The 16,239-nt window shown below is 41.9% G+C and overlaps 1 protein-coding gene across 1 annotated transcript in view; it reads right to left on the reverse strand.

Moving 5' to 3' along the window:
• Positions 1 to 3,185: 3,185 nt before the first annotated feature.
• UTP18 (UTP18 small subunit processome component) overlaps positions 3,186 to 16,239 on the reverse strand; it is a 40,718-nt gene continuing 27,664 nt past the window's right edge. The window contains exons 11-14 of the mRNA XM_025859442.2: positions 13,063 to 13,237; positions 5,723 to 5,865; positions 4,159 to 4,197; positions 3,186 to 3,372 (exon numbers count right to left, since the gene is read on the reverse strand). Coding sequence (XP_025715227.1) covers positions 4,173 to 4,197; positions 5,723 to 5,865; positions 13,063 to 13,237 — 343 coding nt within the window. The 3' untranslated portion in view covers positions 3,186 to 3,372; positions 4,159 to 4,172. The remainder of the gene's footprint in view (positions 3,373 to 4,158; positions 4,198 to 5,722; positions 5,866 to 13,062; positions 13,238 to 16,239) is intronic.

Raw genomic sequence — 16,239 nt, forward strand, 5'->3', positions numbered from 1 at the left:
ATCACAGGCTGCCATGTGGACATCCAACTGAAAAGCGTGAAGCAGGAACTAATGACACCCAGCTAGGGGATTAACAGACAGGAGCTGATCAGAGCTGGGGAAGCAGCAGGATAGGAAAGAAAGAGGGCTTTCTGAGAAAAATAAAATTGCTTGGTAACCAGTGTTTGTGGTGGGAAATAGAGGTAGGGAAAAACCTCAGGTTTAAAGTCAGCCTCAGGTACCTAGCTTAAGTGACTGGATTAATGGAGGCGCTGTTCATGTAACAAGGAATACAAAGACAGGTTTGGCAAAGTGAAAGGAAGGGTGTGGAAATGTGCTCAATTTGGGATGTGTCAAGTCTGCTGCGGTAATAGGTTGGACCTCCAAACTCATGGCCCTTTCGTAGAAGACCCTCGAGTATATACCTCCCAAATCAACATATTTGTTTGTAGATTATCCCCATGATCTGCAGTATAAATACATTTTGCACAGCATGGGAGTTCTATTTCCTTCCCACAATCTAATGCACTGTATACTGTTAGAGTATGCACACCCTATAAGGGTCAGTGATCAATGTAAGGATGACGGCTTTAGGAACTGAGGTGCTCAACTTCTCTGAACCTCAACTTATTTCCCTGTAAAAAGGAAGTATTAGGGCGCCTGGGTGGCTCAGTACGTTAAGCGTTGGACTCTTGGTTTCAGCTCAGGTCATGCATGATCTCAGGGTCTCAGGTCATGCTCTCAGGGTCGTGAGATCAAGCCCCGTGTCGGGCTCCGTGCTCAGTGGGGAGTGTGCTTGAGATTCTCTCTCTCTCTCTCCTTCTGTCCCGCCCCCTGCTCAAGCTCTAAAATAAATAAATAAAATCTTTAAAAAAAAAAAAGTATCAGGGCGCCTGGGTGGCTCAGTCGGTTAAGCGTCTGCCTTCAGCTCAGGTCATGATCCCAGGGTCCTGGGATCGAGTCCCTCATCGGGCTCCCTGCTCAGCAGAGAGCCTGCTTCTCCCTCTCCCTCTGCCTGCCACTCTGCCTATTTGTGCTCTCTCTGTCAAATAAATAAAATTTTTTTAAAAAGTATCACTTTCCTTATATGGGAACAATGACAGCCTCATGAGATTACAGGTATATACTGACGTCAGCAAAAGTACAGCGCCAGAGGTTCAGAAAGGCTGTTCCCACCCCACATTCTACCTTCTCCCCACACCTCTTGCCCCAGCCCCCATTTCCTCATGAGAATAACAGAACAGACAATGCTTGTGTCTCACGTGATTTGTCTTTGTGATGAATTTGGAGATGCATGTAAGTGGGATGCCAAGCAGCCTGAGCTAGCTGACTGCAAGTGTGGCAAGCACTTCCCTTCATGAGCATTTGCTTGCTTCCATCCCACCCCCGAGCTGAAGTGCAGAAATGCCGGCCACAAGCCCTACAGCAGGTCACACACTCTGTGCAGACTTGCAAAGGGCTCCATAGCCTAACCGGAGACACACATGTGCACACTTAACATCTGGTAAGTCTCCTCACCTGGGATTCGTTCAAACAGCAGCAAGAATTTCAGTAGACTAATAATTCTTTAGTTCATTGACTATTAGTGGGGCTAGGGGCGAGATGAGTAGGATACACCAAAGATTTCAACTTAGCATCACTCGAGATACACCTGAGTATATCCTGTGAGGCTCTGGAAGGCAACCTATCACCTTGCAGCTCAGAATGCCTCCCCCCACTCCCCGCCCACCCCCAAACAGGTAGAAGCTACATTCACACTATTGTAGCAAGTGCCAACAGAGAACTGTGTAAATGAGATCATGATGGTGGATCTCATCTCCCTGAGGACTTAGCTTGGCACTAGCTACAAGCAGCAATGAGAGCCTGACTCAAATTCCCAACGCCCATCAAGGGTAAATAAACATTAAAAAGACAAGACACAGGTTTGGTAACACACCTGTCTGTAGCACAAAGAGCACATTTATCTATCTTAGAGATTAGAACTGGGGATTCTTTGCTCTGCCCCTGGTAGAGTGTAAAAATGATCTAGAGGTGTTAAAAAGTAGTTAAGATTTCAACTCCTCCTTCCATCATTTTCTCTAGAATGATAAATTCCTGTAAATCTTTACACTCTGAGGAACTGAAAATCGTATGCAAAATAAGCACATATAAGGCTTGGTATCCACATCTGAAATAAACAATGATGTAGCTGAAGTTAAAGACAAGGTGATGGTAAACAGCAATAACAGAGCCTCGCCTTTGAGGACTCCCGGTCCAATGCTGCCCCCTAGCACTTTGCGAGAGGAATAACACTAACAAGTCAACTGGTTTCAGGACTGAAATTTTCAGCATTGGTATTTACTATGGAAGTTGTTGCCGAGAAAAGAGGGGACAGGGGAGGGCCTCTACAATTACGCAACGATAGCCCACCTTAAAAGAAAGTGTCCTTTCAGAAAGATCCCGGCATTCAGTAACACACCATCTAGTGGGCTGCTCTAGGTCATCGCCAGCAGACCTGGAAGGGCCTTGAAGGTGCAGACGATGCCCTTCACTGAGCTGTTCGAATATAGTTAAGTGAGATCCATTACTTCTTTGGGCAGAGTCAGAGCCATTCTTCGTCACTGGAAAAACTCCCTCCTCTAACCTGATTTTCCCAGGTGTTCACAAGGAGGTGGGGTGGAAGTTCATAGACCTACTTGATACTTCTCATAACTAATGCTCCTTAAATACATGGTCTAATGTCAGTTTAAAGCAAGGTTACACTAAAACCGAATTATGCAACCAACTGTCACCCCTGGACCCTAAATTAAATGGAACATTTAAATTGATATAATAATTATTTCCAGGAAATGGAGTGGCTCATTAGGACAGAGGTACCAGGAGTTCATGGGACCCCTCCCCAACGAACACCAATGACAACCATTTGAAGTAATACGCCCAGAAAAGTCTTCTCATTTCCATTATCACCATTCCAAGAAAACTTGGAAGTTCAAAATTAATTCCACGAAATCTCACTGCTCTCATATCAAGCCAACTGACCTTGTAATAGCTCGACAGAGGCTCTGTTAACTGATACCCTGAAACACGGAGAGCTCCATGCTGGGGAAGGGGGAAAGAGTAATTAAGGTAAACTGTGAAATAGGAGAATATCTATTATTTCTGGCTACAGACAGGTGTTTCCAGTCTCTCATGTTTAGTCTGAAAATAAACGCATCCAAGACAGTGTGTTTGTGTGTAGGTGGGAAGGAAAGAACATACATTTATTTTCAAACAAAAGTCGCTATTTGTTTATTAAGACATTTCTGTTAAATAAGCACAGCTGGCTCAATAAATCATTATACATATATTATCACACATTCAGAAAGTTTCTGAGAAGATATATCAAGACGAGCTTCTCTTGCGACTCAACTGGATCTGAGAAAAGAACAGAAGAAATTATACACTTTGATTTACAGCTGCTGGTCATCAACAAACGTACGTGCCGGCTATATAACTTGGGGAGGCAGGATAGCTAGACTGCTTTCCCCTCTTGCTAATGTTCTGCTCAACAATTAAACCTATATGCACTCCCAGAGTCTCCTCAATATGAAAATTTTTGAATCTCATACATACGTATGAATCTCAGAAGAGAGATGAACAGAGTTCTCAGGTTGCCAACTGCAAAGCTCAACCTCAGAACTACCATATTTCCAAGTCAAAGATCAAGCCATGGGAAGGGAAGCATGTTCTACTGTTTTAAATAGTGGGCAGCAAAACTAAGGACCAGCCATTAACTAGCTCTGTGACAAGCTACCATTAACTAGCCAAGGGGCAAGCTACTTTTAATCTCTCAAGAAACATATACAAAATAAGGGGCATGGAAACTATATCTGAAGATACTCATCTCTCGCTATTATGTTTATCCTTTGTGGATTAAATGTTCAGGAATAACAATTCTGATGACCATTAGTGAATACCATATTAGAGATCTGACCTCAGAAAAACAGAGCCAGATTGTTGTGATTTGGAATAAAAATTCCCAGGGAAGGTTCAAGTCCACCCGGCTCTTCCTGATCTACTTCCATCCCACTCCCCTACCTGAAGATACAGCAACCTGGTGGCAAAGAAACAAAGATCTCAGCTAATGTGGTCCCTCTGCCAAGTGACAGCAATGGGTTTAACCTTAAAACCTGAAGAATCAATAAAAAAGGATTTTCTTACTTCAAATATTCTCTTTAGAAGTCTGAGTAATGATGCAACCTGAAAAAGTGAAAGACAAATCATCTCAACTTCGTGATTACCCACAGTACTGTCAATGAGAATGGCACTCAGGAAGATTTTCCGGGGCGGGAATGTAATCATAATCATTCTCACCAGGCAGCTAGGTTAAGACACCTCAATCTGACATTCTGAAGGATCCTAAAGCTAATTCCCCAGATTTTAGTAAAAGCATTAAGCTTGCTCCAAAGCATTAGATGGGGGTCTATGAAATACCTGATCAGCCCTATCCAGCGGACATGTCAGTCCAACCCACTTGCTAGAAATAGTCTCCCTAGACAGCAATGCTCTGGAGGAAACTCTAATGGCCTCTGGTGCTTAAACTTAGAGAAAATAAGATTCAATTATAATAAAACCAAAGCTTTGGGAGAGAATTTCTAAGTGCAGTAGGAATCTGCATTCTTTTGTAAAACCCGACCTGAATCACTCCAAAAGTGACTGGGAATGAGAATGATGGAATATATCGATTTTCCAGGTGTATCCCACTTTCCTTTCAAAGTAGAAATTGGGACCATATTACTGTTTGCTTTACCCTCTTTTCACAATTATCTCCTCAAAACCAGTTTACAATCCTCCTTCTCCTCACACCAGATTTCAGTATTTTGAAAGCAGGCTTTCCCTGAAGCATACAAACCATAAATACGGGGTCCCACGCAGCATTCACCACCAACACAGGGGAGCAAGGACGGGGGCTGTGACTGAAGTCACAGGCTCCCAGCTCGTCAGTTCCCCCAGAAGAGCCACCTCGTCACCTGTATCTTCTAGCCACCGTGCAACTAGGCTTGCTTTATTCCCACTCTATAGCCAAGTATGTTGAGTACAGAAAAGAACCTGGACAGAGCGTAACTTTTAGACATCCCCGTGGCTGACATCCCTACAGCTGCAGGGAGAGCAGCACCTCTTTCAAAAAAAACCACTTAAATCTAGTGGAGTAAACACTGAATTGTCAAATCAACAAAGGTTAATCTAAACATAAGGCACCAAGAAAGTGGCAATATTATTAAAGTGGCTACTCTTCCTCAAACTGACATTCTCAAAATACAGCTTACCAACCCCAAATAATTTTTTTTTAAAAAATTAATAAATCTCCAGGTGAACTTTTCTGCTAGTCACATTTTATGGTAGAAAAATGCATTTTGGGGGCGTCTGGGTGGCTCAGTTGGTTAAGCGTCTGCCTTTGGCTCAGGTCATGATCTCAGGGTCCTGGGATTGAGCCCCACGTCGGGCTCCCTGCTCAGCAGGAAGCCTGCTTTTCCCTCCCCAACTCCCCCTGCTTGTACTGTCAAACAAATAAATAAAATCTTTAAAAAAAATGCATTTTGTTAATGAAGATGACAGTCAAGCTAAACACTCTACAATTAATAATTTATCACTATACTGATCAATAAGCTATAGAATTAATAAACTACATGTAAGTGCAGAATGGGGAATCTAACAACAGTATCTCTTCATATTTTCAAGAGAAGGTTACAGGTATTTCTGATGTTTAAACATAAATAATACCCACCTATATAGCAGAGCCTTGCCCTTTTCATTCCCCAAGGCAAAATATCCACTTCTGGGAGAAAAATCCATGGTATGAACAAGAGAAATAGTCTTCTTTTTAATGACTGGGAAGTTCGAAAATACTGTACAGGACGGAAGGTGAACCTGTAGTAAATAATACAAAGCTTTAAATCACAACAACTGCAAACTCATCTTTAATTTTAGGCTTCGTTCTACCTTTCTGCTGGAACAAAAAGTTCATTTCGATGGTAGTACATATGATGTACAATTCTCTCACTGGAGCAAAGTGTTCTGAAATTAAAATTTGCTTTTCAATGTGCTATTAACTGAGAGGGAAAGGAGGGAGGAGAAGAAAGCATCTCCTTGATGCTTCTAATGCAGCATCCACCATGGTGCTCTGGGAGATTCCGGTGTTGCTGAGCAGATAAATAAACGAACACACTGAAGTAAAAAGTCAACAGCAGTACCCAGCAATGCTCTAACTTAATGACCACAGTAAACAATACTGTGGTCACAGGGCAGAGATACTTTAATTATGAAGAGTCTGATTTTACATAACTGAAGCCCAGCTAAGGCCTACCAACTATTCCAATAGCATATGATTTCCTTTCTACACTTTTACTTTTCAACGTATGTAATAACGTATTCTTTGCCTTTTCCAATCTCCTCTGAACGAGGACAAACTCATGAAAACCTGGTTCATCGAGTGAAACTGTGTTCTGATTTAAACAGAGCCAAAAAGCTGACTCCCAGGCCAGGCCCAAACATGAGGAGACGCAGTCTCTTTCCCCAAGAGAGTCTACTTCTGGGGAAAATGAGCCCGAGCCCGAGCCCAAGCCCAAGACTGACACAAGTCCTCATCCCATTTGTGGATAAATAAAACCCCAGCACGAAAGCAGTGACCTGAAGTAGACTAGAATTTTAACATCTCTCACTTTCAAATATTCTCTACCTCTTCTAAAAAATACAGCACCGGGGCGCCTGGGTGGCTCAGTTGGTTAAGCGACTGCCTTCGGCTCAGGTCATGATCCTGGAGTCCCGGGATCGAGTCCCGCATCGGGCTCCCTGCTCAGCAGGGAGTCTGCTTCTCCCTCCGACTCTCTTCCCTCTTGTGCTTTCTATCTCTCATTCTCTCTCTCTCTCAAATAAATAAATAAAATCTTTAAAAAAATAAATAAATAAAAATAAAAAATACAGCACCTTCATGTTCCAATACGTGAAGAAAGCTATCACTAAGCTTGGTGGTCTGTCACCCTCCACACTTTTAGATGAGGCTTCAAACCACCCAATCAAGGTGATTTTCACAGACAAGCCCTGGGCAAAACCCAGTGATATACACATCTGTCTATTAAACAGGTTTCGATTAGTCACTTATTAGGCCCTATTCCTTCTGCTATATACCTACTGACCATTTTGTCAAGAAAGTGAAGTTTACAGTGAATTTCCAAGCCATCTCAAGTATTCTCAACTTTCCCAGAAAGCAGGTTCTTGCTGCACAGCATGGTATCAACACAGAGCCATTAGTACTAATGAGAACTGGTCTAGACCCATTAACGCCAAGAAGTTGGCAGTACCCGGACGTGATCTTAACTTTTAAACTCTCTATATAGGTTCCTTGAAAAATATATTTTTAAAAAAGAAGAAGAAATACTTAATAAAGCAGACTAGTTATTTTAGGAGAGAAGCCACAATATGAATATGCCCAATTTATTTACACTTAGTTTGGGAATGTGGAAATTATATATGAACTTTTTTTTTTATGAACTTTTGATAAGTGGTTGGCTTCTTAACTGTGTTTTGCTTAGGCTATCCTAAGTTTGCATCCTCCAAGCATGCGCCAACTTTGAACAGGTGATCCAAGGCATCACGGGAGCAGACTATCAGGAAACAACCATTTCCTACAAGTGCCAACAAGAGAACTGTCTTATGCTTAACCTTTGTTTCCACCCTATATGTCACCTGGTACTTTTAAACTATGCCCCCGATGTTTGCTCATTAACTTTGCTGGCATGACTTTGAAGTCTGGGAAGCTTCTTTTCTGACTCTTCCAAAATAAAACATACCAGAACCGACCTTTCCACTTGAATGACTTCTTAAAGATAATTAAACTACTCTCTTTATTTTCTAACCTAAACTGGAAAAAACAGTCTCCTAACACGGCAGGGATGTCCACTATCACCCCTGCTGTTCAACATAGTACTAGAAATCCTAGCCTCAGGAATCAGACAACAAAAAGAAATCAAAGGCATCCAAATCGGCAAAGTCGTCAAACTCTCACTGTTTGCAGATGATATGATACTTTATGTGGAAAACCCAGAAGACTCCACCCCAAAACTGCTAGAACTCATACAGGAATTCAGGAAAGTGGCAGGATATAAAATCAGTACACAGAAAATCAGTGGCATTCCTATAGACCAACAACAAGACAGAAGAAACAGAAATTAAGGAGTTGATCCCATTGACAATTGCACCCAAAACCATAAGATACCTAGGAATAAATCTAACCAAAGAGGCAAAGGATCTGTACTCAGAAAACTATAAAATACTCATGAAAGAAATTGAGGAAGACACAAAGAAATGGAAAAATGTTCCATGGATTGGAAGAACAAATATTGTGAAGATGTCAATGCTACCTAGAGCAATCTACACATTTAATGCAATCCCTTTCAAAATATCATCCACTTTTTTCAAAGAAATGGGGCAAATAATCCTAAAATTTGTATGGAACCAGAAAAGAACCCGAATAGCCAGAGGAATGTTGAAAAAGAAAAGCAAAGCTGGCGGCATCACAATTCCAGACTTCCAGCTCTGTTACAAAGCTGTCATCATCAAGACAGTATGGTACTGGCACAAAAACAGACACACAGATCAATGGAACAGAATAGAGAGCCCAGAAATGGACCCTCAACTCTATGGTCAACTAATCTTCAACAAAGCAGGAAAGAATGTCCAGTGGAAAAAAGACAGTCTCTTCAACAAATGGTGTTGGGAAAATTGGACAGCCACATGCAGAAGAATGAAACTGGACCACTTCCTTATACCACACACAAAAATAAACTCAAACTGGATGAAGAACCTAAATGTGAGACAGGAATCTATCAAAATCCTTGAGGAGAACACAGGCAGCAACCTCTTTGACCTCAGCCGCAGCAACTTCTTCCTAGAAACATCACCAAAGGCAAGGGAAGCAAGAGCAAAAATGAACTATTGGGACTTCATCAAGATAAAAAGCTTTTGCACAGCAAAGGAACAAAAGACAACCGACAGAATGGGAGAAGATATTTGCAAATGACATATCAGATAAAGGGCTAGTATCCAAAATCTATAAAGAACTTATCAAACTCAACACCCAAAGAACAAATAATCCAATCAAGAAATGGGCAGAAGACAGGAACAGACATTTTTCCAAAGAAGACATCCAAATGGGCAACAGACACATGAAAAAGTGCTCAACATCACTCGGCATCAGGGAAATCCAAATCAAAACCACGAGATACCACCTCACACCAGTCAGAATGGCTAAAATTAACAAGTCAGGAAACGACAGATGTTGGCGGGGATGTGGAGAAAGGGGAACCCTCCTACACTGTTGGTGGGAATGCAAGCTGGTGCAGCCCCTCTGGAAAACAGTATGGAGGTTCCTCAAAAAGTTGAAAATAAGAGCTACCCTACAACCCAGCAATTGCACTACTGGGTATTTACCCCAAAGATGCAAATATAGTGATCCAAAGGGGCACCTGCACCCCAATATTTATAGCAGCAATGTCCACGATAGCCAAACTAGGAAAGAGCCAAGATGTCCATCGACAGATGAATGGATAAAGAAGATGTGGTATGTATACATACATACACACACACACACAAAACACACAACATAGTGGAATATTACACAGCCATCAAAAAAGGAAATCTTGCCAATTGCAGTGATGTGGATGGAATTAGAGGGTATTATGCAAAGCAAGAGAAGTCAATCAGAGAAAGACAATTATCATATGATAATTGATATATGGAATTTAAGAAATAAGGCAGAGGATCATAGGGGAAGAGAGGAAAAAATGAAACAAGAGGAAACCACAGAGGGAGATAAACCATAAGAGACTCTTAATCTTAGGAAACAAACTGAGGGTTGCTGGAGGGGAGGGGGTGAAGGGATGGGGTAACTGGGTGATAGACACTGGAGAGGGTATGTGCTATGGTGAGCGCTGTGACTTGTGTAAGACTGATGAATCACAGACCTATACCCCTGAAACAAATAATATATTATGTCATTAAAAAAAATAAATTAAAAATTTTTTTAAAGTCTCCTAATTTGGATCCATGTAACTTCATACTTAGGTCAATTACTTATTACAACTAGGGAGCTCACAATGGGGCAAAAATTGGGGCACAAGACGCATATCAATTTTTTAAAGCCCATTTTTCCCAGAAAGTCGCTGTGTTATTTTTGTAGCTAAATAAACAGAAGAGAGTATCAGAAATACTGTGGTAAATACAGGTAAATACACACACTTAATAAAGGGTATGATAAAAGTGGTGTCTCCTCAGGTAACAACCTACACAACTGTACACAGCGGCCATGGCTTCACAAAACAGGCCAGTGTGCTCCTTCTGATGGAGGAGAACACCAACACATCAACAATTTATTTTATATTTTTTCTCCTCTAGACTTAACTATCAAGAGCACAAACGTGTTTGCAATGGTCTCCTAAGAAACCCTGCTGTATCTATTTGTGAAGTCCCCCAGGGACTTCCCCTGAATCAGCACTTCTTCCCTCAGACCAACTCCCACCCACCTGCTGAGATGTCAGTTGTGCTTGACCTCTCTTTATGGCCCTTGTATTAGAAGCTACAATTGAACTGTTAATTAAGAAAAAGCCCATGGGCACCTGAGTGGCTCAGTCCATTAAACCTCGACTCTTGATTGATTTTGGCTCAGGTTATGATCTCAGTGTCATGGGATCTAGTCCCGCAGCAAGCTCCATGCTCAGCAGGGAGTCTGCTTGAGATTCTCTCTTTCCCTCTCCCTCTGCCCCTCCACCCACCCCCTGCACTCATGCCCACTCTAAAATAAATAAATCTTGAAAGTAAAACCCAACTTCTTTACCTCCAACACTGTATCTGTCATTACATTTAAGGGCCCAGGTATCAAATTTCAACAAGTAAAAAGCTCACTCATCCTTAATTTAATGGATAAGAAGTTCCACAACTTTCTACTACATCAAAGATTGTAGATGCAATAACAATTTAACTTCTGTGTCTCTTACTGGTGCAATGTCTTAGATTTATATTCACTGCTTTGTGCTGGGGTAGCAGAACTGTTTGGTCATTATGAGAGACTACATTTAATGACACGAATGCTGTTTCGCTGAGGCACTCTGAGGCCGCCATGCCTGGCTTCTTTCCATTAGATATTATTGCTGACTACCATTTAAAAAATGGGATTTGGCTGTTACTAATGAATTCCTTGCGTGATTTTGCCACAGTAAAAAACCATAAATGCTGCCATGATCACTGAAGCAAACTAGGCAGAACTACTAGGCGTCTTCCAGAATATATTATGTCAACAGGAGATGGATCCCATGGTTTTCTAAAACAATTTACTACCATTAAAATGATAAAAGGTTAATGTGTGCCAGTCTGCCACTCCCATTAGAGGAACAGGGATTTTAAAACTGACTTGAACTAGAACCTTCTCATTCATCAAACGATTCATACAACACAAAGGCAGCAACACAATGCTGTATTTTTCACTCTTTTCCAACAGATTTCTTTCTTCCCTCCAAGAAAAGTTTATGGAGAATGCCAATACAGACCCCTGCTAAGAACGAAGCTGCTCAGTTTGATACAGGTAGGGTTTAGCCTCCTCCTTGCCCTCCTTGCCATTTGGAGTTTTGTACACCTTCTAGGGAACAGAGGAGTTCACAGTTGGAAAACCACTAAAGTCTAGGAAGAATGGAGACTCTGAAAGCAGTTCTGCCCTTAACTAGCTGTTACTCTTGGGTGAGTTAATCCTCTGAGGACTGTTATTTGGCTCACAATTTTTTTGTAGAACTCTCTATACATCTTTGTAAACTATACACTATTACACGAAGCCATAATAAAGTATGCAAGACCCTCTGGTAAGTGAACAAGTAGAGTCTCTGCAGAGAGCTTACAATGTGGCAGTATACACGGAACAACACCACCACGCGGTACCGCCATTCAGAGTTCTGGGCCATGTGCGTACCTGGTGCCCCGAGCAAAGAACTGTTAAATAACGAAGAAACCGGTTCTGCCTACAGCGTAGGAAACTTCACAGAGATGCAGTGACAGCTGGGCTCTGTGGTTGGGAAGAAAGGAGTTAACACAGACCCGAGGCTGCTGTCCTCAGAAAGGCCTACTTGCAAGGGTGGCCCTTAGATCATGTGTGGGAACTTAACTGGGAAACAGTTCTCTACACTGATGCGACACTTCCAAAAGGATGTACAATGTGGTTTCTGCTGAACACCTGCCTTTACTTCTGGGAGCCTAGAATTTCGGTGCACGCTAGGCAGAGGATAGCTACATGATCAGACACCAATAAAAACCCTGAGCACAGAGTCCCTAATGAGGGGACTCCCTGATAGAACACACTCAACCCATGTGGTCACAACTTGTTGGAGGAATTAAACATGCCCTGAGTGACTCCACTAGAAGAGGACTCTTGGAAGCCGGTGCCTGGTCTCCTCCAGACTTTGCCCCATGCACCCGTCCCTTGGCGGATTTTGCTGTGTATCCTTTCCCTGTAGTAACGCTCAGTCATGAATGAGACCATACAGTAAATCCTGTGAGTCCTAGTAAATCACCAAACCTGGGGGAGGTCCTGGGGACTCCTGGCACAGAGGCACACTCTCAAGTACTCGCTAGCCATTTAAAGTGTAATCTGCTTACACAATTTATTTTCAAGCTCAATTTATTTTCAAAATCTAAGAATTGCCTCCCCCCCTCCATTATGACAGCAGAGCTTTAAAAAGGCAGAGATAAGGAAAGAAAACTGTAGAAAAATGAGTGTTTGCTGTAAACATTCCTTAAGGCAAATTTGGGGGCTACTGTGCATCATCACTTCTACAACCACCCCCAAAAGCCACAATACTAGTAATTTCTACATCAAAAGAAGCTACTCTTTTTAAAATAATCCAACACTCTTCTTTCCTACTATCCTTCCATGTTTTCAACTTAAGCTCGAAGATATTTGGGGGGGGAAGAACTACCACATATCCCTCAGCACATTTTAGATTTTTTTTTTTTAATTAGGCTCCATGCCCAGTGTGGAGCCTAAGGATTAGCAATGATTTTTTTTTTTTAAAGGTAAAGATATATTACCAATCTGACTGCTTCTTTCATTTCTTCTGAAGCAATTGCCAAGATTTCTGTAGTAGGATTGAAGGTCAGAGAAGTAACACCTGTAACCAAGTTCATTATAGCTTTTATAGGCTTTGGGTTTGTTTCCTGGAGACAAGAATCTTGATTGTATATGTTTACCACTCCACAATTAGAACTGCAAAGAGAAAAGAGGATACAACAAATTAAAAGAACAAAAGGGCTTTCACAACCTAAATGAACACAGATTGAACCCCACACACTGATATCTGTAACAATCATAGTGTATTGTTACAAAGGGACCAGGGCTGTAGAGTTCATCCCAAGGCAAAAGCTAAACACATTCTACCAGTTCTCCTGCAGTCTTGCTAAACTCAACTCCAGCAGCTTTTCAACTGTGAGCTAGATATTCAAGAAAGCATAGACTCTCCATTATTCATTCCTTCAATAAATATTTACTGAACATCAACTTTATGCCAGGCACTAGAGTTAAGTGATACAAAGGTGAACAAGATCGAGACCAAGCCTGCCACTCCCATGGTGTTTATGGCAGACCTAACATTCGAAAATGAGAATGAGAGCTGTTCTTCCCTTTTAGAGTTCCTCTTTTCTCTTTTTATTCTATCATATTTGTGAGAACTGCCAAAACAGTGTCAAACAGCAGCTGTAATAGGTATCTTAGTTCTGCTCTCCTGGGAATATCTAGTCAAGAATTATGGAAGTGATCATGCACTCTGTTTACTGAAATGTTTACAGCAACAAATTACATCCAATACTCATAAAAAGTAAATCTTGATGACCTGCCCATTAACAGAATCATTCACAGACAAGAACTTTCAGTAAATGTTCAGACTACCTCCTGTTATGGGCATCATTTATAAGGAACAGGGACCAGGTACTTGTAACTCATAGAAAATTAATTCAAACTTCATTAGCAACACAACCTGAAAGATGCAAGAGAAAAAGCCTCAAAGTCACAAGGGTGACACACGTACATTCCACTAAATGTGCTTTCATTCCTCCCAAACATCCTCATTTATTGTTTCAGTATCTACTGCTTACAATGAATCAGACATAATGCATCAACAAGACCAATTCAGTTCACACACAGGGTTCTATACCTGAAATGACAGCCAACCACACAAACAGTATGTGAGTGCCTTTGAGTCTTCCAACTACTTACATACACATTTTCTCATATGACTCTCAGAACCCTTTAAGTAGAACCAACCATAACCACTCAGGAGACACAACAAATATCCTTGGTTTATTTAATTTTGTTACGGACAGAATATCTGTGCCCCACTGAAATTCCTATGATGAAATCTTAACGCCCCCTTATTAGGAGGTGGGGCCTATGGGAGGGGATTAGGTCACAACGATGGAGCCCTTATAAAAGTGACCCCAGGGGCGCCTGGGTGGCTCAGTCGTTAAGCGTCTGCCTTCGGCTCGGGTCATGATCATGATCCCTGGGTCCTGGGATCAAGCCCCACATCGGGCTCCCTGCTCAGTGAGAAGTCTGCTTCTCCCTCTGCCACTCTCCCTGCTTCTGTTCCCTCTCTGTCTCTCTGTCAGATAAATAAATAAAACCTTAAAAAAAAAAAGTGACCCCCGAGGCTCTCTCCCTCTTTCCATGTGAGGACACAGGAAGTTGACGGTCTGTAACCAGGGAGAGGGTCTCCACAGATCCCAATCATGTGAGCACCCTGACCTCAGACTCTCGGTCTCCAGAAGGAGGAAAAACCAATTTCTGTTGTTTCTAAGCTACCTAGTCTATGGGTCTTTATTATAGCAACCCAAAAGGACTAACAAATTTCATCTTTTCCTTATTGGTATTTTTGACTTGGATAAAAAAATCTACTCATTGTACTTATACCAAATCTCTTTTCTTGCTAAACACTGATTTATGGCTACATCCATCTTAATTAAGGACAAAAAGTTATAATCCATATGGCTCTCTTCTAAACATCAATTTTTTTTTTAAGACTTTATTTACTTATTTATTTGAAAGAGAGACAGAAAGAGGGCAGAGCAGGGTGAGGGGCGGAGGAAGAAGCAGCTCCCGGGACTCTGGGATCATGACCTGAGCCGAAGGCAGATGCTTAACCGACTGAGCCACCCAGGCGCCCCTCAGATCAAATCTTACCTTCATGAACATGAGAGGCTCCTTAAATGCCTACTCATTCTTATTTGACTATTGATTAAATTTGTGGAACAAAAATGGCACAAGTTGATCACTTTGATATATGGAAACTTAATCTAATAGTGGTATTTCTGCTAAAAGAATAAAATTGATTCTGGGGCACCTGGGTGGCAGTCAGTTGAGCGTCCAACTTTTGGTTTCAGCGTAGGTCATGATGTCAGGATTGTGAGATCAAGTCCCACATCGGGCTCAGTGCTCAGTGCAGAGTCGGCTTGGGTTTCTCTTTCCCTCTCTCTCTGCCCTCACCCCCAACCCTCACTTGCTCTCTTTAAAATAAACTTTAAAATCTTTTTAAAAAAACAGACATAACGAATTCTAATATGTCACTGAAAGTAGTCAGTATTTATTGAATGAGAAATGTATGTCCAACAGCACATAATGCAGGAATACGAAATATCAGAAGGAATTTATCCCAGAAAAAAATATACCTGCAAGCAATAGCCAGAAACACAAGAAAATATAATACAGCCCACTAAGCTCTGTATGTGACCTATAACATCAGGAAAGGAAAAAGCAGTATGAGGTGAGGCTGGACCAGATGAAACTTTGTGGAAGACACAGACAGGACTCAAGCTGGGGAAGGCAAACATTAAGTTAAAAAGCAGAACAGGGGGATGCCTGGATGGCTCAGTCAGTTAAGCGCCTGCCTTCGGCTCAGGTCATGACCCCAGGGTCCTGGGATCGAGCCCGGCATTGGGCTCCCTGCTCAGCGGGAAGCCTGCTTCTCCCTCTCCCTCTGCTCCCCCTGCTTGTGCTCGCTCGCTCTCTCTCATAAACAAACAAACAAGGTATCATAGGTAAGGGGAAGAACAGGAACAGAGAAATAAGCATGCTTACTAGCTTACCCCTGAACTCTTACCTAAAGAAGTAGACATGACTGCTACCCTTCTACCCCCAACCACAGCTGACCGGGCTAGAAGCAAGTTCCTGAATCACAGGCAGTCAATCTATTAGCAGATCAGCAACCACAGAGTGTC

The sequence above is a fragment of the Callorhinus ursinus genome, unplaced genomic scaffold, assembly GCF_003265705.2.
Source record: "Callorhinus ursinus isolate GAN/ISIS: 27379988/994484 unplaced genomic scaffold, GSC_fseal_2.0 scaffold52, whole genome shotgun sequence".
NCBI classification, from domain to species: Eukaryota; Metazoa; Chordata; class Mammalia; order Carnivora; family Otariidae; genus Callorhinus; species Callorhinus ursinus.